The sequence below is a fragment of the Colletes gigas genome, unplaced genomic scaffold (genome assembly GCF_013123115.1).
Source record: "Colletes gigas isolate AHSC1104 unplaced genomic scaffold, ASM1312311v1 Colletes_gigas_Sc00012, whole genome shotgun sequence".
Classification (NCBI taxonomy): Eukaryota; Metazoa; Arthropoda; class Insecta; order Hymenoptera; family Colletidae; genus Colletes; species Colletes gigas.
In genome coordinates this window covers 1932674-1951369 of record NW_025106641.1, presented here as the reverse complement: position 1 = coordinate 1951369, position 18696 = coordinate 1932674, and the positions used below count along the sequence as shown (strand labels likewise).

Here is an 18696-nt window from a genome sequence, read left to right as displayed (position 1 = left end):
CGATAGACAGATTTTCCGCGATAAATCAGAGGAGAAACTGCTTACGCAGATTCATAGCGGGCCAGGAAAGCTTTTAATCCGTCGCATATCAGTCGCTTTCGAACGAAAGCAAAGCGACTCGAACCTGACGCGCAGCCGCCCGAATATCTGCGAACCTTTCGTGACTTTTAATGGCTTCTTTCGGTGCAAAATAAATGGATAGACCCGGCCCGAAGCGACGCGAGTTATCCTGTGACAAATCCTTCGCGCGTACAAGCTGACAGAATCTTTTAACGATCGTTCCCGAAACCTCCGACTCGATGTCCGATCGTTACCGTGATCTTTCACGGAACGATCGTCGAACTTTTCTATTTTTAATATCGTAATTTAAGGCACAGCTTCAAAACTGTTTTACCTTTGATTTATTTCTCGCAAAGGGTGATTGCGTTACATCGTATATTTCTGCATTGCGTAATATTTAATTACGACCGAGCGAGAGTTCATTAAATAAACGTACCGATGTATATTAAACAAAAGCGCAGTCCATTAGCCACGGCTCGTTAATCAAAAGCGATAAAACTCGTGCGTTCGGGTAACAGGTCGAGGGAAGTTTTTCTGCTGGGTCGATGAATCGATTGCAATCCGTCGGGGCTGTTCCGAGCAACGGAATCGTCGAAAAATAAAACCACCAGCGACGGAAGTTGCGAGTCGATTTCCGAGGAGAAAACGACGAGCCCGACGATTCGTCGAAACAAAGCGTAACGGTTTAATTAACATTGTTGAGAGTTCCTTGCGAGCGGACCGTAAATCGTGACGTCGTCGAGGAACGAGTATCGAACGGCAGTCGATGACATTCAATTTTGGCAAACGGCGGGAATCGAACCACGGTTCGAGAACACCCGTGGGAGCGACTCGACACGGCCAAGTCAGGAAGCATAACGACATTAATATTCATCGCGCGGGTTAATATCGATAGTAACCGTTCTGACCGGAATTCAAACGCGGCATTTATTAAATTTAATCGAAACCTTGTATCTAAATTAACGATCTACGCCGTGATACCGGCGCTGAAAAGGGGACACGAAATATCGTGCAAGTTGAAACCGCGTCTGCGGCTTTCGCCAGGAGATAAGCGAAAATTTTCGAACAGACCGCCTTTCTATTTTCCAACGATCGAGTTTACTTATGCGCTGTCCCGTTTATTTAACCAGGTTTACGAATCAGCGTGTACTTTAAATAAATTGGCCGACGAGTGTGTCTCGAGGAGAAAAAGGAACTAAATGCATTATTAAGTAGAGCGTGAATTTCAAACGGTTCTAAAATATCCGGTCGGGCAACGATACACCTTTTTGAACCGTAGAAATAAACAACAAATCTGAAATGATTCAACGTCGCTCGGAGGCTGAGCCTTAGAAATTTATAGAGCGAACATAAATCGCGAAAGTCTGCTGAACGCTACCTGTCAAATAGACAGAAAAACTAGATACCACGAGTAAAAACCAGTAACGTAGATTATACCATTTTTGTCGTGGTGGAAATACTGCTAAAAGTAGGACGAATCTGTGTTACGATAATTGGTAAAATAAATCGTAATGGACTGGAAAAGGAGGGCTGAGTTATAGTAATAAGCAGAGCTGTGGTAGAAGACAGGTCGTTTTCACGCCTGTTGGAGAAGAACCCATCGCGGTTTTGATTACGGTTTGCAAGAAGAAGCTCGCGTAAATAAGAATGGTAATGGCGGACAGTGGCGTCACGATTCGACGATATCTCGAAATAATGTTTCTTCTCGCGGACGATACGTCGAGGTGAAATATTTCCATGCGTTTCCGGGGCGGAATTTAATTTGCGTAATTGATTCATCCAGCGACGTTGGTCGCCGAACGATGTACATTAAAGAGCAAACGTCAGCCAGTTCGCGCAGCGAGCTTCCCTCGAAGCGCATTACTCTCCGCATTATACGCGGAAACAAATTTAATCCCCCCGACTGTGCGCGGCGCTAGCGCGAGGATGCGCTTTCAGGCTAACAGGGAAAATAAATTTTTCGCGTCTGCAATTAAACAGGGATCGCGGAAGTTGCAAGTATTCGTCGGTAGTTTGAATAGAGCGCGCCGAGGGCGGGGATTCTTTCACGAGAAACTTGAAACGATGTTTCTTTTTCCCCCGGGGGCGCACAACGGAACAGCTAAATATATTTACAGTTTAACTGCCGAGAAAGCATCAAAATTTAGGCGAGCTTACGAAGCACCGAATTACGCTTTCCTCGATTTCGAAATAAAAACGCGTGGTAAAGCAGCTCCATCGATGTTTTCTTTTTCGTAAATTAGAATCAATAACTGCAGGATCTCCAGGGATCGTCCGTCGCGTTTCGTTGGCGCGAGAATCATTCATCGGCCGTCGAATCTCGGCACGGATCCATTATTCGCGACGGTAATAAATGATTACGGTCTTTTTGTAATTTGGCACGAGTTCCGGGGCCGGTCTTTGGTCGGCCGAAGCGTCTTTTGTTCGCGCCAATGGCGTATTGGCAGAGCAACGAAATTCCGTGTCGTGGAAACGCGTCGTTTAACGTGGGCGCCAGCCACCGTCGGCGACGGTTCGCCACACCACCGACCCGGGCGTGCATTAGCGATAGAGAAATTTCGGGTTCGTAATAAAGAGCCGTCCGCGGAATAAATAGCCGTTTGCTGGCTAGCTGGCTGGCCTAGTTTTTCGATCGTGCGCGCGGCAAATCGCTGCTTTCCACTGGAATTACAACGATACCGCGCGCGCTCTCTCGTTCGAGATCCTCTCACTGGAAATCAAACCGCCCCCGCGAGCCTGAAAAGGAAAAAGGTTCGCGTGCCGTGCTTTCATTTCGAACTTCCCTCTTGTTGTAACGCAGGAGGGAACGTTGGTTACGAATAACTCCAATTTTCAGACTCGCTGACATTGCTGATCCTTTCGACAACCACCCAACTACATCGATCCCCTCGCTAACGTTCAAATCGCCGAAGAGCGATCGAGAAAAATTATTATGGATAAATACTCGGCGGCACGCGATTAGGATAGCGTTGCCTGCTCTCCGGAGAAGATAAATACAAGATCGGTGCTTTTATTCGGTGGAGCGTGCGATAAATCTGAAATTACGTTCCCTTTCCGAGGACGATGACGACGATTTGGTGCCAACCGAAGCGAAAATAGTCGATGACGGACGTAGGGTCGATCGAAACGCATTATTGACGCTTTATTACGGCAGTTTGCGAGGAAATAGATTTTTCGCCGGACATCTTACACCGTTGATCATTCTTCCTTTTCCCGTTCCGCGTGCACCGCTCTTCATTTACCGATTCATATTGCGAAATCGAGCGGAAGATCTTTCTCGAGTCTCGCAATTCCTACGACGCTCGTTTCCGTCGTGTTCGATCTCCGAGTCGGCTGAATTCACTGCCAGGGTTTCTTTGGCGGATTCGTCGTTAATTCCCTAGAAAAGACCCCGATCCTTGCATCTTTTGCACGGTTGCCACGATCGCGATGTCCTCGACGATAGCCCGTTATTTCTGGAACGTCTTCGCGTCGCGGACCAATGAATCGAGCCGGTTATTCGCCACGCTTCGATGCATCCTTGGTTGCTCCCTTTCCGGAAAAGATCGCGTCCCAGCATCCGCAACGCGAGCTCGAAACTAAAAGACCAACGCACCCTTTCTGCAACGATTCCCTTTCTTCTAAACCGCGCTCCTCCTTTTCTTTCTTTTCGGGCTAAAATCACATCCACCTGTTGGCTGTTCGAGTACATCGCAAGCACGTTTAAGACTCTAAGTACTTTGTTTTTCGCGGCGAGAAAGTTCGAAATTCTAGTCTTTTCATAGTAAACGACGCCATGGTATTTGCTAAAATAATTCAAAACGATCGATCCGCTCCGAATCGGTTCTAAACACTGCGGAAACTTTCTTGGCATCGATGTTTCACCGCTTCTGTTGGTTCGGGCATTTAACAGAATATTTTAAAGTTTCAACGTACTTCGTGCCAAAGCAGATATTAACCATAAGTCAGCGTTCGCCAAAGTTGCCGACAGTAAAGTCTTTTCTCGAACCGGTACGTCGGTACAGTGGAACAATTTTAAATATTACGTAGGATAGTTTTAGAATGTTCTAATTGCATATTAAATACCCGATACGTATCGATAACTATTACCTTGAAAACCACCCCCGAAATCAAGCTATGCAGATAAAACTGATCGTCTAAAATTGTTTTAATAGAAAAATTCCAGGGAATCCCCGGATAATATCGCGCACTTTAAAACTTTGATTCGACACCGACAACTAGAACGCAGCATAAATTCGATGATTCTGACGAAACGAACAATATGATATATAGTTTTAATTACAGCTTTGATTTGAATAACGGTGTAGAAGCATCGGAACTTCGATCATTTCGCATATTCGCCCGAAAAATAAATCAAACGGACAATGGAAATGCAAATCCGGAACAAAAATAACCAGGAAAATGCGCAATATTTTCCAGGACGGTAGCTGCGATATAAGCAGATGTAAGGGTTGCAGTGTCGTTGCACGTGCCGCAGCTCGGCTGCATTTTGAAAACGTCACGTTCCCGAAACGCTATGCGGAGTTTTAGGGTGCGAAAAGAAGCTCGCGTAAGTTGAAAAGAGCAACAACAAATGGGAATATGTTTATTCCGCGTCGTTCCAAATCCCATCCTAACGTTTTAACCGGCCGGCCTCTTCAACGGACGAAGAGATTTTTGTTGGTTCGCAGGCAAAGAAAAATGAAAGAAAAGTCGAAGCGCCTCGCCACCTTCCAGCAGAATAAATCGCCCGGTTATTGCGTTATTTGGCATTATGCCTTGGCCGACGTTCCACGTTAACCGCACTCGAACAACACCGGAAGCGATCTTAGCAAATCACTTGTAGCATTACCGTTCCTCCCGAGTATTAATTCTAAGCTAAGTGTTGTATCTCGCGACAGTTATGATGCACCGCGGTGAACTATGCGTGTAACTTCGGCCAACTTCTTCCGGGAACTTCGCCCGTAACACGGCTCGTTGATAGCGTCGAATTCGCGGATGCCATTCCGCGATATTAATGTTCCCGCCTCCCTCGTTTCGACCCTATCGTAAAAACCATGGACCGATTCCTAGACCCAGAACATAGGAAACCCACGAGCATGATAATAGACCTTGGGGCCTCCGTACTCCGTCGTTCGTCGTGGCTATTTTTCAACAAAACAAAGAAACGTTGACCCAGATGGCTCGAGCGGTAAAAAAAACGTAGCAAGGTCGGTAGACGCTATAAATATAATATTCTTCTATGCTGTTTCGCGCGATGCCACGGTCCCATGAATTATAGGCGACTGCGAATTTCTGGCGAGGCACGAGCGCCGAGGAGACAAGCAGACAAATGCGACCATCGTTCGCCGGGGCTCGAGACTGCTGAAACTTTTCTGCGAAACGACTCGTCGTTTATCGTTTTCCCCCTTGACTGGAGTATTCGGACGTCCCGCGAGGAGATTCTCGAGGCTGCCGCGAACCCGCGTCGGCGGAAATCACGCGCGATAAAGCGAACTCCGTTACCGAGGCGGTTCGATCTCGTCGCGACCGGGACGAGCAAAACAACCCACGAACGAAAGAATCCCCGGTGCTCCCGGATCGCTACCAGCCCTCCGTCTTAATTCGCTTCCTGGTTTCCCGGTCTCGAGACCACCCTGAATATAAATCAACGTCCCCGTACTCGCGATAAATTTCAATTCGACCGCTCGAAAAATTCGCGACGACTCGCAAACACGATAACGCTTGTTATCCCGTTGTTTGCCGAATTTATCTACGCTCTCCCAACAACTCTAAATTAAAATATCGAGTACCGGGATGGTTTATATTCCCCTGAAATGACACATTTATTTGTGGCGCGCTTGTTTATTTCGTTGCTGATGAACGTTCTGTATATTTCACGAATCGTATACTGTTTGATACGAGAGAGGTTAGAGAAATAGGATAAAATAAAGGGAAACGAGCTAGGGTACAAGAAGAAGTATAAAAGCGAGGAGAAAGAAAGTCATGAATTACATTTCCGCGGAGATCACAGAGTTCAAACGAATCGATGAGGTTGCAAAGCGAAAAGAGAAATTTGTAACAGACAACGTGGATAAAATTTAGTAAATTTCCGATGGTGTATCAAAGGGTTGTCGGCCGGATTTTCTCCCGAGCGAGGAATTATTATCAAATACTTTTGGAATACCACCGATATAACGAATTGTTTAGTCGATACTGCCCCTCTCGGTTGGGGGTGCAACCTCGAAAAATCTTCGCAGAACCAATCTATCTCCCTTTATTACGGAGGATCGCCAGGACATCCATTTCGGATGGCAAGGTGATCCGAACAAGTCGAGGAGGGATTGTCCCGTTTCTTTTCAACCCTGATGGTCTTAAGAGCATTGCAGTATATCGTGACAAGCCAATTCGAGACGATGTTCGGCTCCCGAATTTTATTTACTCCACTTTCAAGACTCTGTCTCTTTTCGTTCGATAGATTGATCTTGAGTATAGCGCGGACGACCGTTTCTACGTTTTAGAACGGCGTTGCAGAATCGATTGCAAAATTATATACGCACGACCGACGAAACGACGGTGGACAAGCTTGCTCGCAGAGAAACTCGCGTGTACGCGCAGCCAGGCAATAACAAAACCGTTCATCGGGCCAACGTAAACTGCATCCAACTTTTAGCGTGTCGCGCGAACTTCCGCCTCTGTCGACGGTAAATGCCCTTTGAACGTGACCAAGAATTTATCGAGTAGCGTTTCAAAATATTTCTTTGCACACGTTTGAAACCCGCACAGAAGAATTTGGAAAAACAAACGTTCGTAGGGATTGTCCCGAGGCAGCGGGGCAATTCTGCAGTTGTTTTAGAGCTCTAAAAATATCGAAAATATTTCAAGTATCGTCTCTTCTCGCGTCTTGGACATATTTCAAAACCGATCTGCTTTAACGCGAAGCTACGAGCACACCAATTATAGCTCCTTTCCGGACCATGGACCGACGTAATTTACGTTCCGTAAAATAAGCTTTCTTAGGGAATCGTGCGATGGCTTAAAAAAGATAAACGACTTTAAAGCCGCAAGAATCGATGCAGCGACGAGTAATTCACCGTTCGAAACAAGTCGTATGATTTAAAACGATCGTCCCGCATCGTATTTTTGCTTTTGGACTCTGAATTAAGGACTCCGCGTCGCGCTTTATTTCATACAAAAGACGTATCTCGACGCGGCACCGGCTCGTCCCTGCAGAATCCGCCGCCGCGTATGTTTTATTACGGTATATTTTTTCCGAGCGTCGCGATAACTCTCTTACGCGAATTTGTTCGATCGATCGTTTTCCCAGCGTCGTATTTCGCGTAAAATTTCCTGCTCGTCGCCTCGAGTTCTCTCGTTACACGCTTCGCAGTTATTTCCGAACCGCTTTTCGCCGCTTCGTCGACGATCCATCAGCGGTACCATGCAAAACGGGGGAAAAACAACGCGACAAGGAGTCGATCCTGCGGTAATCAACTCGCAATGTGCAGGGAAAGAAAAAGAGGATCCCAGTCAAGGGAATACAAGACTCTGGAAACACGGAACACTTTTATTCGGCGAATTTCTAGCTACCAGTCTTCGCTAATAAAATTTTACGCTTGTTCTCGGGTGCCTTGAACATATTCTTTCCATAGATCAAATATAAACTTTGAATTTTGACGAACTGAATCAGTAGAAACAGTGGGTAATGGTCAGGCATACCAAGGCAACGTTTTTGGGCGACTGGAAAATGGTTTAATCAATTACCTTAAAATTCACGTATCGATATTTTTTATTTTTAATTTTGCTCGTTAGTTATCGCGTTAAATGTCGAATCCATTCGTTCTCGCGTGAAAAATAAAACGTGCATAGATACCGAGAGAATTCCTAATTTTTTTTTATGCTTTCCGAATGGCCCTACGGTGAACGACTGTAAAAAATCAAAGTACGAGACACTCCAGCGCAATAATCCTCGTTCGGGATCCAGTAACTTTCGCAGTTTCATAGTGCCTTGGCGTATCTCGTAAAAATGTTGGCAATCGATGCGGCTAACGAAGCAGCGTGCAAGGTGGAACGGTGTCAGAGTTCCGTTTCAATTTTACGACGGTTCTTTTCCACGGTGCGGCGATACCGCGGTTAAATAACCAGAGATAACGACGAGGATCCAGCGCGGGTGGGTTTATTCGACAGCGTGGCCAACCTAATTACGGTTCCCGAGGTACCATCGATCACGCAGCGCCGGCATTCCGCGAATATTTCTCGATCGAATCGTCCGCGATCGCGGTTAATATCGAGATTGAGATTTCGACGGATTGACAAGTGGGTCAAGTGTGTCCCCGACGCGACGCGAGGCGTCTCGAGCGCCGGAGATCGTCCAGGGCTTCCCTGGGACGCATTTACATAGCAGCGGAAAATGAGAAAAATCTGCATCGACGATTCCAGTCCCGGATGGATTTCGGGCCACCGAGAGAATCCGTCGTTTTCGTTTTCTCGTCATCCCCGTTCGTTCGATCCCCGACACTGGCTGACGTTCGATCCACATGGCGACGCGTGTTCCCGTATGGAAATCGCGACAGCTTGTTAAGGGAATACCGGAACTCCGTATCTTTCGAGTTAATATTTTAACTGTATTAAATTTCATTGCTATCCGCGATTCTCTCGAGACGACCTCGAAACATCTCTGGCCACACGGTATATTTTCGGTAAAGAATATTTTTTTTCTCGAAAGTACGTGAGATTTCAAGAGTATGTGTATTCACCAAAGATGATTGTAATTGACCCCCGGAACCGAAAATAATTTTTTCAGAACGATTCGAAATTCATTTTTTCACCGAAAAATTTAGGCACCTACTCGAATTTTTTTCTCGAAAGTGAGTAGGAATTCGCGGGTATATGTAATGACCAAAAATGATTGTAACTGACCCCTGAAACTAAAAATAATTTTTTTAGAATGATTTGAAATTTTAAAATTTCGCACTAGGTACCAGGCACTGAGTGAGTAATGGAACCTCGATCGACAGATTGGTATTCTCGATTTTCGTCTCATTTTGGCTTCTAGAATCTCCCATTAAAATTATTTGAAATAGAAATATTAAGAATAGGATTATTTGGAATAGGAACCTGGCTTTCCGTTTCGAGCGTCGATATATCAGGGATGTACTGCCCTTTTGACGTTCTGTGCGCTATGACGCGACCACGTCGTCTCTATTACAAGTTAATGTAACCTCCTTTGAGATCAATTTCACTAGTTATACGTGGAAGAGCAGTATCTTCTTACGCCGATGCTGCGGCGTGTACGTTTCTAATGAACAGCGTCGTCCGACCACGCCAATTTTGACGAGACTTTGCATAGATAGCGTCGAAGCGTCGTTTCGAACGATTTCCAAGACCGGCGACTTCGGTAACAATTAAATACACTGAGTGTTTCAGATTTATGGAAGAACCTCGAAGGGAATAAACTTTGGCTCCGGAATTATACTCGCAAACGCCTCGTTCGGGCGATATTGTCTTCCAAAGTTACGAGACTTAGGACCGAATAGCTTTCGAACGTCTCTGTTTCAGGGATTCGCGCTGTAATGCACGGAATTTTACGGATCAATTTAGAAAAGGTGACGTAGTTTGCGCTCGACGTTAAACCCTCGTAACCTAGTTTACATTTTTTAACTGTAGATTCAAATTCCCGGTTTTCCTTTTCCCTGTCTCTATTATTCCGGGAGATTTCACCGAATAGGTGTTTCGTTCGCGAGGTAATTTTAAATCTCCACTGACAATATCTCGCGAGGCTAAATAAACACTTGCCGTTGACTGTGGGAAACCGCGGGACTCACGGTACAAGAGTTTAAATTAGAATCGAGCAATATTTCCTCAAAGTCTGGTGATGCGAGGCAATAACCGAAACGGAGTCGAATTGCAAGAGAAGGATTTCGTTTATTAGCAAGGTGGGTTTCCGGCGCGCGGTGTGGACGTCTTTGCGAGGCGGAAACGGAACGCGTTATCGAGCAATTCCGTAAAAATCGCGGCACGTAGACGGCACCGCGACCGTTCGTTCGACCACGTTGATAGCGTGATATATTACGGCTACGCTGCGTCGCGAGGTTTCGAAAAATACGACCGAGGTCGCGGCCGAAATACTTCTCCCGGGGTTTTAGAAAAATCTGCTCTCGGACGATTGTCCTCTCAATTTACCCCGAAGAATAATGTCTTCCAGAATTTTCGACCATTTCGGATCCCGGTACGCAGCAATTTCTGGACGCGCATGGCTTGCTTCTGCCAAAAGAAATCAAGCGGAATCGCTTTCGACCCTTTCGGGGCAAACGTCCAAAGTCCCGGCATAAACGGTTTGCAAAATTCCCGGATCTATGCTTCTCGTGACACAACTCCGCTCGGAAAAAGAAAGAAAAATAAACATCAGCTTTACCCGTACAATAAACAAATAAAAAAAAAAAAAAATAACGAAACATACCTTGATCACTGTGTAAGCACGACTTTCCTCGTGAACCGATCTCTGCTGTCGTTTCTCCATCATCGAGTACGTCTTCACCCATCGTAGTCCTTCGGTCTGCAACGCGATACGGCAGTGAATTACAATATGTCTTCCGCAGTTTTCACGACGCGAAACTACCGTTCGAGCGACCACAAAAATTTCGATTGTTTCGAAATTTCAGCGTGTCCGTAGCCCCTCGAGGAAATAAAATTGAACGTTAAACGTTCGGTCCCGCCGAAATGGACGATAAAAATGTCTGCAGGCAGGCGGAGAAACGCGTTAAAATGGGTAAGCGTGTAACGATTTGGCAAACAAGGGTGGAGGGTGCCAAGTATCGAGCCGCGCGTTACACACAGGCGTCCCTTTTAACGCCGCGTATATTTGCACGCATCCGCGCGTTTTACCGTGTGCAGAAAAACCCGCTTACGCGAGCCTCTTAAAATCGAGCGGATTTCGCGTCGCAGGGTCGCGCGTCGCCGCCCCGACGAGACTCGATTGCTCGGCAAAAAGTTAACCGAGCTAATTTTCCTTCTTTATCGCGGTCCCGTTCAACCGGCCACCTTTCACCCGAAAATTCACGCGAGAAAGAAAATGGAGCATATCGTGATCCTCGTGCTGTTTACGCTGCTGTTTGTAGCGTTAGTTGTTCATGGTTACTCAAGGAGCGCCAACGATGGGCTCGCAGCGAACGATCGCGGTATCAATTAGTGCAGGAGGATCGATTTTGTTAATGATTCGTAACGTAAACGCAAGGTACATCGAACCAACCTGGCCGCGAGCATCCCATTAATCATGGAGATCGAGTAACAGAACCACGCAGGAAATTGTTAACGAGGTATATTAATCGCAACGCGTAAAACCTGCTGAAATTCGTGGGTCAAAGACGACCCTCGAGCCGCAGTGTAGCTGTTAATTGTCCGACGCTTTACATGTTAATTTCAATTACCGTCGCGTTATGTAGTTACGAAGATCCTCGAAGGCAACACGATAACGGCGCGTGCAAGGGCGGCTGCATTTCATGCCCGTCGTAATAGTAATTCTACGCAATTCAATCGGTTCCGTGCATTATCATAATCGATGCTTCGTTAGCATAATGAAACGATACCCCCGCGTTACGAAATGGAACGTTCGCACGAAACGGTACACGTCGCGTCCGTGTAATCCGTGCACGAAGACGTGCACGAGCCGCAACAGCGATATAATTAAAATTCTGTCCGGTAGGAAGGAAAGTTTCGCATAAATTCGCGTCTCGATCGCGAAGACGTTTAATTCCGGGCGCAAAGTTTTCCTTAGAAACGGCTAACCGAGACGAATATAAAACGCGTCGTCCTGTGTCTGATGCTGACCATGACTCGATATCCTTTGACCTCGATTCAAAAATCCTCGAGGAAGCGTAGATTAGTAGCTGACCTCACATTCTTATTCGAAATAATGAATGGCTTGATCAGGCGCGCACCCATTTTCGAATTAATTAAATTTTATGTTCCAGCAAGACCGTACGGGAGATTACGTGCATTTTACAACGCGAGGCCTTTATCTCGTTACGGCTCCTCTGATCCAATTAATCGCATTACTTTTTCTGGATCATCACCATCGTTCGTATTTGCGTTTCGAGGATTAATTCCTGTTGGCCGTTAACGACGCGATACATTTAATTTAGCGAATTTATGAATCGCTGAGATTTCCCGCGACCGTGTGGCGTAAAAGGCAACCTTTGCAAAGGCAAAATAATTATCGCGAGCTGCGTTATTGCGTGAATAATCCATGTTTGCTGCAGTTTAGCGTATATGCGTGCTACGTTTCTCATGGACACGGTGCACTAACAATAAGAGCAAGACGACTGTATGCACACGCGAATGTTAGACGTTTATAAATACGAATATTAAACCGATGATCGATAATCGTAAACCGAGGGTCTCGAGGAACCGTTTACTACTAACCATGTGTGTGTTTCTCTTGCCATAAATCGTTCGCAGCATCTTGATAACAGTATTTTGGAAGAAAGTAAGATGATCAGGAGTGTGTGAAAGAATGGCAAGGTCAAGTCGCGATGGAAAGACAGAAAATTAGTGAGATAGTTGTACGGTGTCAGCTGCGGATTCTGGCGGTCTGCCAAGCAAACTCGACTACTTCTCGACTTTCGCCTAAAATTCCTGGCTCCAGTCTGTCCTCCTATCCTTCTGTCTGCTCTATCCAACGCGTCCCTATCCTGTTTCTTGTATCCCAGCGTCCAGCAAACGCCAGCCGACTTCCTCTTCGTTTTCAGCCTTCCGGCTTCCCGGCACTGACCGAGTTTCGCGCGCCGCGCCGCCGTTCCACGATTTATGGTACTTTTCGTGCTAAGCTTATCGTTCCTCGTATCGCTTTCTCTGCAACCGTGTGCCGCGCTTCTATGGCTGCCTCGAATCGTCGGAAATATTACATTCAATCTCCGGGGAAAACGATTCCACCGAGACTCTTGTCCAGGTCTTAACAATCCCCAAAACACGACACGTCCAAGACCATTGACTCTGTCCGTAAAATAGAAAACTCAAATAAATCTTTAAAATTTTTAATCGAAACGAGTACGCGTCCGCGTACGTAATAAGATCGGGAACGGCGTAGCGGAAATAACGGAAGCGTTCGTCGAAAGATCGGGGAAAATCGACGCCTTCGAATTTCTTATCGATCGCCGAAGAAGCACGCGAGTTTTTCAATTCCTTTCCCCGTGCATATAGACTCGGCGAAGGGGCGCCTTTTTACCGGGAATATAGCTTCGGGTATTCCGCCTCGAATCTATTTGCGAATGTGCGCGTCCGGTGTATCTAAATATTTGTCGTGACTTCTGTTTCTCGTCCACTTGGCGCGCTCGGTACTCGAATAAAATTTATCACCGTCGCCGGCGGCGTCGATTCTTCCGTTAAACGTTTTCCTTTCGCGCAAATAACACGTTCACGCTTTCCAAGATCCCGCGACTACTGCACCGGAAGCGCCGGAAGTCGCCGGCCGACGATCCGTGAAACAAGTTGGCACGCTCCTTGCGATTATTAGTTACGAAAACGAGGCGAGCTGTTTGAATTTTCAAGCGAGCCCCTTCGTGCCGAACTAACGTTCGATTCGATGTGTTTGGACAGGGAATCGAGTTCTCGCGTGAGCTCGAAAATAAACTACGAGCCTGGTAACTCTTCACGGAATTTGATAATCGTTACGCGTGTCGTTCGTTGTTATCGTTATTCATTTATTCGCCGGAGAAAACCCTTTAGTACGAAAAGGGAGAAGAGTGGAACTTTTTAGTCCCTGGCGAGGGGGACGTTTCGTCAATGTTTAATCTCCGACCGGTTTGCCAACAGACGAGTTAAAGTGCCGTCACGACGGAGACTCTTTTGTCGAGCTTAAGTATTAAAATCCTCTCGGCCTTACGCTCTTATCACAATCGCAAGGAACCGTCCGGACAAAGAGGGAACACGCGTCGACACGGGAACGCGTACATCCAGCGGGACACCTCCGTAACGAGGCGATGGCGCTTCGAGCAATTGTCTGAACGGATCCTTTCAACCCTTAACCGTCTCCCCTCGGCTTTTATTAAAAAGTTCCGTCGGCTAAAGAATTATCCCCGAGGCTAATAGAAGGCGCGCTCTAATTCTTGACCCCGTAATTAATTCCCTGTACGCGCGTCTTCCCGCGACACGGACCGCTCCGACCGAAAAGAAATATTCCCCGCGCGAAATTTAAATTGCGCAAGTTTAATCGCTGCTGTCAAATTCAATGGCGAGAATCTTGCCGTTGCAAAATCCTACAAGGAGCATAGAATGAGAAAATCCTACAAGAGAAAGCATAATCGTTTAAAAGAAATTAAAGAATTTAAGGTAGCAGCTCCTCGAACCCTCCCTTTGAAAGGTTTTGCGAGCGTATCTTGGACTCGTGGTCAATTTGCTCTCGACGCTGTAAAGTTCTGAAGGAGACAAGCTCGTGAACTGGCTCGTCGATCGAAGATCAAGGCCTTGTTTAGAACGCTCGGCAGGAAAACTACTCAAAAACCCTCGACTCGACGAAGGAGCATTCAAAGACACACTCGAAGCGTCTCGAGCCTCCGATTCTCCGAGAACCGTTCTTTGAAATTCCTGCGCCCTTGCTGTACGCGAATCAATTTTAAACAAATCGGGCTCCGAAGGCTGAGCACAGTGTCCCCGCAGAAACGGGCACACACAATTTTCTCCTTCGCCTTCGACGAAACGGGCAAAACCTGGTCAGAGTTTTCAAGTTCACCGATATTTCTTCCGAAGGAAGCACCGTGCTTTTTTCTCCAACATATTTTACTGTCGCCGTATTCACCCTTTCGAACAAAATTGTTTTTCCTTACGTATCGCTTCCTTTTTCTAGCAAATACTTTTTCCAGCGAATAAATCAATAATAATAACAGCCTTCGTCGAAAGTAAGAGACATGATCAGATATCTTCTTTTCGATTAGAGGTTTCCTGTATCAGGTAATCAAACGTCTGTATTCGAAGCGCCGTATTATTATACTTGTCGATCATTCGGGGAAATATCGTGAGACACTAACGAGTAACTTGATCGCGCCCGCGCCAATCAGCCGACACTCTTTAATCTGAAAGCGTCGTCCTCGTTTCAGCCCAATAAGCTATCCGTCGTCGGTGCAATCTTGCCCCGTCGGCCTTGTAATTAGCATCCAAAATTCACTGGTTAATCCGATTCCGGTCGTCGTTCGACGAAAATTTCCTCGTTAAATTGGCCGGCGACGTCTACCTTCGAGCACCCGTTTCAAATGTGCCGCGTTTTTCGACCGGATGGCCCTTCGTTCCGCTCTACGGGTTAACGAACCTTCGAGGGGAAGCGAAACACTCAGGGAATCCCTACGCGTAAATCGAAGCGTAACGAGAAGGTTCGATCACCGCCATAAATTATGGATCCTGTCCGCTTGAAACTCGTCGACGGAAGCTGGAGAGGACCGCGAGTTCACCGAACACGATCATCGTGAAACGTGATGGCGGTCGGGAATGGTTAAAAGAACGAGGGGAATAATTAATGCCGGGCACGTTCTTCTCCTCGAAACGCGTCGATACTCGCAACCGAGAATCGAACTTCCATCTCTCGGCTGAAAAGTTGCGAACATATAGAATGTGTTTAGATCCTTTCTTCCCGGCGAATCGATACTTTCTCCCGTAACTTTTGAAAGCATGAATAACGTCGCCAGGGGGGAGTCAAGATAACGTGGCCTTTATTATTTATCCCTTCGAGACGCGTTGGAGCGAAAAGTTATCTCGAGTAACGAATAAAAGAATAACAAAAGGAAAACTTTGGAGCAAGGTACAATGATCCCTCGATAATGTGAAAGCGTGATTAGTTTTTGAAATAAAAAAAAGTCCAGCGTAGCAAAAGCTTACGAACGGGACCAATTAAATCCCCGTTTGTCGCGGTGTTTAAACGAAAGTCGAATGCGTTTCCAATCGGGGAGAATCGACGTCGAGCGTACCCTTTCATCGATTTCCGACGCACCATGTGCGCTGGCTTAAGCCCACGAATCGTCGATAAGCCCGGTATTAAGCGGTCCGTATGAATAATGAAGATGTTTTTGCTGGGTCGCGAGTGTAGGCGATGCGAGCGGAAAAAAATCTGACCGAAAGCGAGTGTACGGTAACGGACGGATGAAGTTTACAGACGGTTTCGACCGCGAGTAGGATTTGTACGCGCGTCGGACCCTGCCGCAGGTTTTCTCGAGGAATTAACCGACGTGTCTCGCTTTAAACGCGCTATCTATTAGATGAGAAATATTCATCCCCTAAAGTCTCGATAGCGGTAATCCTGCTCGTTAATTCTTGGAGAAATCAACGAACAGGCCTTACTCGTGGCGTTTTAAAGATTTACTGGATTCTGTTGCGGCGACCGATAAAACGCAGCCGCGGCAGACCAAACGCCTGGAGCTGTAACAAGAGTTACGGGCACGGGTCCGGCCGTAAAGCCTGTTGTAACTAAAACCTATGATCCGCGAGTGCCATAACAGGATTTGCCGCGACAGTGAAAGTCGGAATGGGTTTGCAACACTCACCAGGTTCTCCGCGAAGAACGCGTTTTCCTGATGCTTCGTAGGCAGATCCAGAAAGACGGACGACCTGGTGCGATCGTAAAGATCCACGTCCACGTAGAAGTCGAAGAGCGGCGCGCCGTTCACCCTCAACAGCCTCGAGACCAGCGGCGTAATGTCGGCTGGCGCGATGCTCTTCGGGGGTAGATAGCCCCCGAGTTCGCGTAAAAGCTCGTAAACTGAAACAAGCGATCGTAAACAAGTTTTTAACGAGGGAACTCGAATTTCTCGCGCCTCGAATCGTTGCCTCGGAAAAGTGAACAAGAAAAACGGCTTCGGCGCGTATCCCTGTCCCGTCGTTTCGATCGAAACCGTAGCCGGGGATTCTCGGGGGGAAAATTTCATTTAGAAAATCGATGCCTCGATTTCACGCCGTTCGAATCTCGACGTATCGTCGTCTCTCTCTATTTAACAACGATTTTTTTCATCAGCGAGCCTCTTTGGTGCCGTTTCGCAGCCCGGGATGCAACGATGAACTATAAATAAAAGCCAAACACGCGTCGGCCGATATCCGCGCGGCCCTGCTCGATCCATTTCAAAGATCAACAACGCCCTTATCGTGCTTTGCGATCTCCATCCTTCGCAGGGAGAACCAACCGCGACCTTCGACTTTAGCGACGCCATATTTCAACCCCCACTGTTTGGCAATCGTCAAAGATCCGGAACCGATACGATGCGTTATAAATTCCGTCGGGCAACTATTTATCGCGCCAAACAGACCCCGGGCTCTTTCGGTAAACAGCTATAATTGCAATTTAACTGCGTTCGCGTCTAAGTAATTGCCGTCCTAGGACCGCGTGTTTTATCTGGGTTAACCGTTTGAACGCGGAGGATCGTCGAGAAGTTTCAAAAATTGTAACGAAGATTAAAAAAGAGACGTCAGGATGACGCAAACGAGAACGAGAACGAGAACGATACTGGAAGGGCTGTTCCAACGAAACGAATAAATAATCGCGAGGCAATTTTGCTTGTTTAAAAAGCGTAATTCGATTTAAAGTTTGCGAGAGTTTCCGTGAAACAATCAGTTTCCGGATCACCGGGAGAACGGTCTCTCAAAACTTACGGTCCGTAACGCGAATTCCACGCGTTCGCGCGTCCTCCAGCAACGGCAATAAAATTTCTCCGTTCCTCTGGTCTATTATTCGTTCGGTTAGGTGGTTAGGGGATCCGCGGCCGTTCGTCATTCCCCTGACTTTGCGCTCGATTCGCCGTTACGTACGGCACGCTCGAATAAATGCACATCGAACGACCTGCCGTGGCCCGACGGCGAACAAACCGACCGTTCGCGGTAATAAAAAGCGAAATGAAAAGGAATCGCGTGTCGCGGACGATAATCATCGCGATACAATACCGCCGCTTATAATATCATCGGTACGGACGATCGCGTCGCGAGATCACTCCCATTTATAATACCGTTTATTTTCCAACTCGCGAATCGAAACGGGCGCGTTTCCCTTTCGTGGAAACGAGGCTTCTATTTGAAGCGGAGGGCTGGAAATGTCACACGAACCCCCCGAAATAAAGATCCAACCGAGAATTTCCGCTACGGTCGACCTTCCGACGATCTAAGGTCGTATCGAACCTACCCCAAAATACGTTAAATGTTTAACGGACAATGCCCTTTTTTACAAACTTATTCGTTCGTATATGCATGTTCTATGATCGCCAAAAGATTTAATCTCCTCCTTTCTTTGGATCCAACATTTTTTCAACCCAACGATATTTCACGCGAAATTACGCAAGATTCTCGTTCGAACGTTGCCGGAGAATTTCGATTAGAGAGGCTCCCCGGCAGTAGGAACATCCCCAGCGCCATTAAGGGGTAGCAGGGGGGTAGATAAGGCCGCCGGGGGAGCCGAAGGGCGGGGAATATATCCGTGTTCTCGAAATCCACAAGTTCGCCGTTAAGTAAAGCTTCGCGTGATTTCAATCGCACCGAACAATCGCTCGGTCGCGTTATATATACGGAATCGACATCAACCCCAGCGTCGTCCAACCCCCGACCGCCTACTACCCCTCTCGCCCCACCACGGTTACATCTATATCCTTGCATGACGCAAGTTGCACGCGCTGGTCAGATTGCTTTCGATCGACGCCCCGAAATTCCAATTTTTTATTT

General features: G+C 46.9%; 2 protein-coding genes across 4 annotated transcripts in view; both read right to left on the bottom strand.

Moving 5' to 3' along the window:
* Positions 1-18696, bottom strand: part of LOC122399088 (JNK1/MAPK8-associated membrane protein) — a 760891-nt gene that overhangs the window by 667522 nt on the left and 74673 nt on the right. The window lies entirely within an intron of this gene.
* The window catches only part of LOC122399073 (neprilysin-1-like), a 67756-nt gene that overhangs the window by 15716 nt on the left and 33344 nt on the right, over positions 1-18696 (bottom strand). For both annotated transcript variants that reach the window (XM_043399457.1, XM_043399458.1), the window contains exons 5-6: positions 16542-16756; positions 10478-10573 (exon numbers count right to left, since the gene is read on the bottom strand). In XM_043399457.1, the coding sequence (XP_043255392.1) occupies positions 10478-10573; positions 16542-16756 (311 nt within the window). The remainder of the gene's footprint in view (positions 1-10477; positions 10574-16541; positions 16757-18696) is intronic.